This window comes from Octodon degus, unplaced genomic scaffold (assembly GCF_000260255.1).
Source record: "Octodon degus isolate 3935 unplaced genomic scaffold, OctDeg1.0 scaffold00089, whole genome shotgun sequence".
Lineage (NCBI taxonomy): Eukaryota > Metazoa > Chordata > Mammalia > Rodentia > Octodontidae > Octodon > Octodon degus.
Genome location: NW_004524665.1, coordinates 958,134 through 967,952, shown reverse-complemented (window position 1 = coordinate 967,952; position 9,819 = coordinate 958,134). Strand labels below are relative to the sequence as shown.

At 41.3% G+C, this 9,819-nt stretch overlaps 1 protein-coding gene across 2 annotated transcripts in view; it reads left to right on the top strand.

The window, feature by feature from the left end:
• Dner (delta/notch like EGF repeat containing) overlaps positions 1 to 9,819 on the top strand; it is a 340,243-nt gene that overhangs the window by 309,682 nt on the left and 20,742 nt on the right. For both annotated transcript variants that reach the window (XM_023722281.1, XM_004637300.2), the window contains one exon: positions 1,767 to 1,880. In XM_023722281.1, coding sequence (XP_023578049.1) covers positions 1,767 to 1,880 — 114 coding nt within the window. The remainder of the gene's footprint in view (positions 1 to 1,766; positions 1,881 to 9,819) is intronic.

Here is a 9,819-nt window from a genome sequence, read left to right as displayed (position 1 = left end):
AAAAAAAAAAAAAAAAAAAAAAAAAAAAAAAAAAAAAAAAAAAGAAGTTGTTGATGACTTGGAAATGGAGGTCAAAAGATAAAAAGGTGGTAAAGGCCTTTACTTTCAAAATGCTTGTCTCAAGTCATAGCGTAAATATGGAGAGGAAGCTCTGTTTCTGTTTCTGTCTTTTCCTCTTTTGTGAGTCCTACTTCTTAAGACATTGACAGAGAAAGGAAAGAAGTCCAGCAAGGATGAGTTCAGTGCCTGTGTGAGTCACTGGGCATGGCGGTCACGTGCCCAAGATGAGCTAAGTAGTGAAGAGCAAATGAAATAAATACCATTCAATTATTATTTGCTTTATATCTATTTTTCTTGAGGCTACTGGGAAAGATGGGCACATCATTACTTACATTCTTATCCAGATTAGAATGTAGTTTATCTTCCTCTCTGAGGGGTGTGGTATGAGAGAGAGAGGAAGGTAGAGGGAGGGATGGAGAGGCAGAGGGCAAGGGAGCGGGAGAGGGAGAGAGAGCAAGACGGAGACAGAGTCAGAGAGACAGGGAGATGGAGACACAGGGAGAGACAGAGAAAGGGAGAGACAGAGAAAGGGAGAGACAGAGAAAGACAGACACACACACATGCACACACAGAGACAGACACACACACACACATATAGACACACAGACACATAGACACACAGACAGACAGACAGAGCCATGCTTCCATCTTGTATTCCATGATGCAACACCAGCTGATACCCCAACTCTCAGATAGCATTGGCTTTTGAGGCCAGCCCGGACAGCTCAGCATGACCCTGCCTCAAAGTGATCGGCAGCAGCTCCATGGGAGAGCACTTGGCCAGCACAGACGAGGCTCTGGGTTGCACTGCAAGCGCTGCCAAACCATAGGAATACAGTCACACACACATACACACTGTTTTCATTTTTACACAAATGGAAACGTTTCTGTCTTTACAGAGTTTTTCAATGTTCCTTTTGGATAAATGGGTGCTGATGGCTTGTATGAGGCCAATTACTTAGTAAGCAGAGACCCTAGATTGCATTATCAGCAAGCACAAACCCAAGCTTTTCCCCTTGCTGACCTTGCAATCTTTCCTCAGTTTCCTCATCTGTGAAATGGAGAAATGGCTGTCTCATGGTGCTGTACAGAACTAAAGCCCAGAGCATGGCTCATGAGTGGTGCATGCCGACTTGATTTGCATGTCAATCTGGTGGGGTCTTGGAGTGTGAGACACCGGCATGCGGTGGTCTCTCTCCTGCAGTTCTCTAAGCAGAGGTGGGACTCACTGAAATAGCTGACTCCGGCTCTTCATCTTTGTGATGCTGTTATCAATTACACTGTCATTTTACTAAGGCTGTGTAGCTCTTCTGTTTCTTTTGGAAACCTAGCAAGCATTTGCCATTGGCAAATTTTATCTTTCAGGTCTTTAGCTTTCTCTGCCCTTGGCTTTGGGACATGCAGTCAGAAAAATGCACACAAAACACTTCATAGTAGGCCTATGGGCAGGGATTGAATTGTTATTTTTCTCATAGATATGTTATCGCAACTATCTAAAGTCAGGAGTGGACATGTGCACGGGTATGCACTTACACACACATGTGCGCACGCGTGCGCACACACACCCACACACGCACACACATGCACATACACCCCGGCAGTCTACTTGCACACTGCCCCAATGATGTTCAACTGCTTCACTTTCAAAGGACCCAGGGCCTGGAGAGTCTCTGATGAGCTGCCCTCTTTCCTCTGTTTCCCTGCAGGAATACACTGTGAGTTGTACAAGGATCCCTGTGCCAACGTCAGCTGTCTGAATGGAGGCGCCTGTGACAGCGAAAGCCTGAACGGCACCTGCGTCTGCGCTCCTGGCTTCACAGGCAAGTGACCCACTTGGTCTGACTTTCAGACTCACCCGGGGACCCTCGGATGGCAGAGCACCCAAAGGCCAAATCTCCCATGCACAAATGATTGCAAAATAGGAACACCATACAATTGCAAAATGCACAGACGCATTGCTTGGATAAAAGTTTATTTTAAAACAATCTGATGTGTTCTCATTAAATGAGACTTGTTTGCAGCTGGCATGCAGGGCTTGGGTTGGCTGAGGCTGTCATCACTGCAGCTTCTGAGAGCTACAGCTTGGTAAGAAATGAATCCCTGCAGGAACACCGGAAACTGTGCTTGTGCACTGGAAGAGCGTAGCATTACCTGAGAGTTAATGCAAGGCAGAGGGGACAGGAAGAACCTGATGTGCCTCCTACAGGAGCTGCATGCAGGTTCCATGTTAACTTGTATTGAACCATATAAATGTGGCAAGATTTTAAAAACTGAAGAAAATCCCCATTTAATAGTCTTTTTGTACCTTTTAGATTTTCATTACTCTTCTGTGTTCTCACACTAGGCAGATAATACGATGCTTGCACATGTGGATCTGATGTATTTCATTTACCGATATAGTCTCTAGCTGCATCCACTTATCTATAAAAAACCTTGAGTTTATGTTTTTTATAGCTGAATAATACTACATTGTGTAAAAGTACCATATATTTTTTATCCATTTCTCACTTGATGGGCACTTGGGTTGCTTCTAAGATTTAACTATGACAACTGTGCTGCTCTCAACATGGGTGCACGTATATTGCTGTGGCATGTTGATTTCAGTTCTTTTGGAAAAATACCCAGGAGGGGAATAGCTGGCTTAAATGGGATCTATGAGCCTAGCTTTTTGAGGAATCTCCATACTGATTTCCATAATGGTTGTACAAGCCTGCACTCCCACCAACAGTGGAGAAGGGTTTCTTTTTCCCCACAGCCTCTCCAGCATTTGTTATTGGTTGACTTCTTGATGACAGCCATTTTTCCTGGGGTGAGATTGTATCTCAGCATTGTTTCAATTTGCATCTCTTGAATGCTCAATTATGTTGAACATTTTTTCATACATTTATTTGCCATTTGTATCTCTTCATTTGTGAGGTACATATTCATCTTAGATGACCATTTTTGGGTTGGATCTTAAAAAGGTCAAATGAAAGAAAGGAAAAAACATTTAGGTATATATGCAGAATGGTTTGGATAATTGTATTGTTGATTTCTGGTGGTCTTTTGAAAGGTACAGTTATACAGTTAATACTTAAATTTTTTTCTCTGATTTTTTTCCTCTTTTGAATTTATTATAACTTCTGGGTTATTGTTTTGTTTTTTCTTTAAATGAATCTTACACATTTATATCTGGTAATCTGAACAACTAATTTGAAGATAGCATCATGTAATATAGCAACCATTACTGAATTCCTATTATTTTGTTTAGTGAAATCTTTCACTGTTTCTAGTGCTTTTTTAAAAAAATGTTATCTTGTATTCTTAAAAAAAGAAAAAAAACTGAAGAAAATTGGTGGCAGTAGGAAGTAAGGGAGCCACCCAGATCTGTGACTACTGTAGGCCTAGATCCTATTGCTATGGGCGGGAAGGAGGGGGCTGGGAAGGGTCAAGGGACACAAGGTCTGGATTCAGCAGGAGCCTTGCTGATCACCCAGCTCTGAATGTGGGGTCAACTCTAGGCTGGGTAAGAGGGGGTCTAGGCTCACACGAGTTCCTCCTTCTAAGCACCCTCCGTGAGCTTCAGGGAGCTTTGTGACTCTTCAAAAGCAGAAGTGAAGTTGTGTGACACATCTGGGTGGAAGGGAAGTTCTCTAATTTTCATCAGACTCTCCAAGGACTTCTAAGTCACTGGAGTACAAGCTGTGCGGACCTTAGTTTTCCCAACAGATCCTTGGAATCCTGGATTCTAGGAATCCTGAGATTTAGACAGTGGGACAGAGTTTATGTTTCCGGAGTTTGTCCCAAGCAACACAGGCTCAGGGTCTCTGTGGTCTGCAGGTTGGTAGAGGCCGATGGCTCAAGTGTCCATCACACCGGGCAGGAAAACATGTGCTGCCCCTGCCAGTCTCCTGCTGAGCCCCCAGGCCACTGTCATGCTTGAGCTTTCTGCACAGCCTGGTCCCTCTTCCACCCCATGGGAGCCTCACTAGTGCTCCTGGAGAAGGTGTCATCAGCTGCCATGTGGGACAAGCAATTTATGATCTTGTTTCTACTTATCTGTGTCATGCCCTTGTTTCCTTTTGGGCTTTCCTTAACTGAGAAGTGGGCTTATTCCAGAAAATGATTCACAGATGGCTTTGTTTTGCTGAATGGTTTATCAACACACACACACACACACACACACACACGCACGCACGCACGCACGCACGCTCACTCCACAGACTTTTATGTATCAGTCATTAGAGGCAAAAAAGAATAATAGTGGGAAAGCATCCTGGGGATTTTCCAGATATTTTTATTTCACTGGTAATAAAAAGCATGGAAGAAATGCTAGAAAATATGTTAATAGAAAAACCCACTACTTAAAACTGAACCACTAGGAAGTCATTGTTATTAACATTTTGATGAATTTTGACACTCAGGGACTTTGAAGGTCTCTGTGTGTAGTACATCACATATAATGCATATACATAAATATTTGAACATAAAAGCAGCTGTACTGCCTATACTATTTGTTATATAAATACCTCGTGCTAACCGATTGTATCACTGGAGCTCCAGCCCATACTATTTTGTAATCTGCTTTTCACTTAAAATGTTTGTGAATCTGTGTTAAGAAATATCCTTCTGCTCTAGCATTTCTCCTGGCTGCTTCGTAGTCTGTTATGTGAGATTTCATGATTTTCATAAAGTCCCAGTGTCATTTGACTTTTGGGCAGTTGAGAACTTTTGCCTGTGATAAACAATGTTGAAAGGAATGTTAGTGGATGCTTATCTTCCTATACTTATCTCATTATTGTTTGTGGTACGGTTTCAGAAAACTCAAGGCCCAGATGTCTGTATTATTTTCCAGGGATAATTTAAAGGCAAGCACTGGGCTGACAATGACTTATACCAAGAGTGGCAAGCGTGTCTCTTTGCTCACCTTGACACAACTCCTCCAGAATTAGTGTCTTGGCAGACGATAGTGCCACATTAGTATGGCTTCATATGCTGGCGTTTGATTCCTAGGCAGGTTACAAACTTAAATATTTTTATTTCTTCTTTTATGAACTCTCTAGTCACACCAAGTATGTGTTTTTCTTTCAATTCATTCATTCTAATCTTTACTCTTCTTGACTTGAAATAATTCTTCATATTTAGCATGTTACATGTAAACGGACCAGGTTATAAATACATCACTTGTCTTTTCTGCCATTTGCCTTTTACATAAGTATGAAGTGTTTTGTTTTATAAATGTTGTATTTAATTTTATTGTAATTCAATTTTGATATCTTTTTGTTTCTTGTTTCATGAAATACTATATCAAGACTATAAATGTTCTCTTATACTACTATAATCATTATGACTCAGCATTGTGCATTTAAATATTTAATCCATTTGAAATTTGCAGGCTGGGGAGATAGCTTGGTGGCATAAGTGCCGGCCTGGCAAGCGCAAGGTCTCAAATTTAATCCCTAGTACCACATGCTGTGCCAGACCCCCAGCACTGTGGAGGCTGATACAGGATGATCACTATGAGTCTGAACTGCAGAAATCCTGTATCAAAAGAATAAAAAAAATTTTAAAAAAGAATTTTCTTTGGTATCTTATGAGACATAAGATACAATAATACCTCTAGAGTATTTAGTATATCGCCAGCTACCTATAGGCACATGTCTCAAAGACTCTGCAAAATCTCCGATTCTCTCCTCTTTCGTTAAATATCCACTGGCTTATTGAATGGCATTGCTACCACCCCAGTTTGCTAGTTCAGCTCGAGTTCCCTGCCAGAAAATCATTTTGATACCTGCCTCTTCTTCCATGTACCTTTGCCTACCTGCTAAGGACGCCTAAAAACTTCCTACAGCAGCTTGCTTGGCAGGATCCGTGCCAGGCTGGCTTCACTTCCTGCCTGCCCTGTGACAGTTTCTCCGAAAGCTTTCTGCACCTCTTTCCCCTGACCCCAATCCATTCTCCACCCTGCAGAGACCATGTCCAGCGGTCGTTTCAGCCTGTCGCTCTCCAGCTGTTGGTATTTTGTTGTTCTGATCACAAACCCTGAGTGGTCTCTGCCCATCCAGCTTTGTAGCTGTGTTCTGGTTCCTCTTCTTACCAGAATCCTGAATGCATCATATAAGACCCTTCTCAGTAGCACCGTCCCCTCAGTCACCTGCATCCCAGTCCCCTATGTGCACCTCCTCCTGCACCGCCATGGTGCCTGTCACACTTAGCCAGCAGGGCTGCCCCTGAGCATTGTTTCACTGTACCTGCCGGATTACAGGGCAATCAGGGAAGTAGGTTCAAACGCCACTCTAACTAGTCTTTGGAAATGACAAATATCCATGTCTTTGTGACCCTGATGGGTTTGCAGCCTGCACAGGACCACAGAATGGTTGCTGGAACAATTTGAGCAGTTGTACTTCTAATGAGCTTTACAGAACCTTGGTCCCAGGAGAAGCTCCATGGAAAAAGGGTTCTGTGGCCAAATGACTTTGGGGCTTGGAACATGCCGTGTGGAGCCTCATGGAGGATGTCTGAATGCTTAAAGCTCTGTGAGGTCTTATGTAAAGAATCTTATTTGTCTTTGCTTATTTTCCACATATATTTGAGTGTAGTTTTTCCCCTTAAGCAAACACTTTATTTATTTACAACTAGCGATTGGTCCTAGAGCCTTCACACTGAACTACATATACAGCTTTTTCATTTGTTTGTTTGTTTGCTATTTTTATTTTTTATTCTGAGAGATGTTTTTGCTAATTTGGTGAGGCTATCCAGGCTGGTATCGAACTTGCAGTTCTCCTTCTCAGCCTCCCAGCTGAGACCATCACTATTTAGAGATTGAATCCAGTGTCCCCGCTACCTTTTCTAGCTGGGTGGAGACACATCCCTATCAGGCCTGCAGCTAAAGTCCAGATGATCTGTGTGGAGAGCAGAATTTTCCTTGATGGACTTGAAGATGCACTCCCTCCAATCCTCAAACCCAGAGAGAGCCACCTCCTCTCCAGGCCTGCGGAGGCTTCTGAGGACACTTTGCAGGGTCACCTTCACCTGCTGCAGGTCCCTCTGGTCTTTCAGTTACTGCTTTGTGTCATTGCTTGTCTCGGAGGCTTTGCTATTCTGTAGGCGAGTAGTTCTGCCTTGTATGATTTCATATTGAATTCTGTTTATGTAAATGATGCTGAGCATCTTTGCATGTTCCTGTTCATGGCTGGGCTCCTCCTGGGAGAAGGGTCTCTATGTGTTGGTCCCCACCCCTTCCAGGCCCCCTACCACCAGTGTGACTCACAGTCTCCAGTGTTGACCTTGATCACCCACCTGAGGTGGCATGGGCTGGGTTTTCCCACTGTGATATTACTCGTTTTCCTTCTTCTGTACTTTACTTTTTGAAAGGAAGTCACTTTGTGCAGCTCACCCTGGAGGGCTGTGTTCCCCTACAAGACCTATTCAGAATTCTTCTGCCTGAGAGGTTTGTTTATTCCCTTCCATTTGCTTGTTTATCCAGTCTTTCATTTATATTAACATGGACTTGTGAGTATTTATTTTATAGTTTGGGTTACAATCCAGTACTCTTTTAAACTTTATTTTGTTGTCCAAAATGTCCTAGCTTTCACTCCTGGGACTTCTTCCAGTGGGCTCTGGTGACATTATTCAGTGGGGTGTTGCTGCTTTCATTTTGTTGTGTTTTGTTTTTTAGCAGTTTATACTTTCTGGCACTGCAAGACGTTCCAGTCTCATCTTGTGTGTTTTGTGCTCCAGTGCCAGAGTGACTGTCCATTGCTCCAGGGATTCTTGGTTCCCTATTGGAGAATGATATTAGGGATAAAGACCTGAGCTGTCTGTGTTCAGTGTTCTGAGATGTCTTTGGTCCTTTCAGCAGACATAATATATATATATATATATATATATATATATATATATATATATATATATATATTACTGGTGCCGTCTGTGCCCATAGTAAGCTAAACATGAGTTATAGTATAATGTGCAGTTCTGATCTATCACCACCTGGGTTGTTCTAGTCTTCTGCCTTTGTTTCTTTGTAAATTCCTACATCAACAGGATATATCTGGCTCTTACCATCATGTACTTGTGCAGTTCTACTTACATGCACAGCATGACAAATTGCTGGCTTGTGTCCTTGTGGGAAATACCCTTATACGGTTAGATTTCTGGACTTATGTGTAAACATAAGAATTATATAATTCTTTATGCCTATTTTTAAAATATATTTTAATTTTTTAAATGTTTTTTCATCATATTCTGTAGGGACTTAAAGTTTAACATATCAATACTTGATGAAAAATACCTGTTCTGTTATGCCTAAGATGTTTCATATTCAGACAGATAATGAGGTTAAGCTTAACAGCCTAGGTTGTGTGGTAATAACAATAAGCTTGTCTTCTAGAGGGTTAACAACCTAAGTTTGCAGACCAAAATTAGAGAAAAAGAAGGGCTGCAAGGAAAGCCAACATTTTGGCCCTAGCCTTCCAAGGTCACTTAAGACTCAGGACATATGAGAACTTGAACTGTTACATCATGTAACTCAGTAGTGTCCCAAATTTTCTGATCAAGGCAATTATGGAGCCAAAGAGGAAAGTGATCGATAATGTAGAGTGTGTCTAAGGAGAGTCACATGGAGAGAAAACATTCCCTCAGGCTTTCACAGAGAGCACATTGACCAAGCAATGGCTGTAACTCCTCCACATGGCTGACACTGACAAAGGATGTACAATCCGAGGTACAGGATCTCAGGATAAATCCTGAGGGGATTTGACTGACCTTATCAGATCCAAAAGCTACAACTGTTGTTGCGTAGGTCTTGCTTTATCTTGGTCTTAACCATCCAACAGAAAAGTATAAGAATGAAGTACAAGAAATAAAGCCATGTTGTTATGTTGAGCTGTAGGGGACTCAGATCAACAACTTCTGACATTGCCAGTCTAGTGGAAGACCCAATACTCTTATGTACTAATGGACCTTTTTAGAATATTTTGCTGAGTTAACACCTATAATATTCAAATGATGGAACTAAACAAAAAAGGGGATACAGATGAATGTCCATTTTGTATCTGTGTATTCAAAGTGGTTAGGAAAGATATATAGTTACATTCTCTTAATGAATAGAGGGATTTGTTCTAATAGTATTTGTAAATAGGAAATCATGTCTTCATCTTGTACAGCAAATAACCACTAGGTAGTGAGTATGCAATGTGTTAATTATTGAAACTGTCCTACCAATTTGATTTGAAGCTTTCTCATTGCTATTTGTTTCTCAATAAAATTATGGAAAAAAATTTTTAAAAAATGAAAATAAAAAACAAAGAACCTAGTGGTTAAGTAGGGCTCATGTGCATGGAGTCTGACCAGTGCCGCTTACTTCCAAAGTTAGTTAAGTCAGCTCCTCCTCCTCCTCCACCTGTAGTGAGGCTGTTTTATACATTTGTAATAGAGTTTCTTTTCTTTTCATGGACCTTTTTCTTTTATGGGATCTTCAAACTAGAGATTTCATTATTTTTTTCTTTGCCAATAGAAGTAAGATTCCTCAAGGTTCATTTGTCGAAATAATTTCTCAAAGATATGTGTTCAAAAGGCTCTCTCTCCTTTGTTGAATTCCTTTTGAACTTTTGTGACAAAAATCAGTTGGCTGTATTTGTGTTGGTTGGTTTTGGACCTTCTATTCTTTTTCATTGATTCAGATGTCTTTTCCTTTGCCAATACAACCCAGCCTTGATTACATAGAAAAACTATTGTGGCTATACAACTATTGAATTGGGCAGAAAGATTTCTATCTAT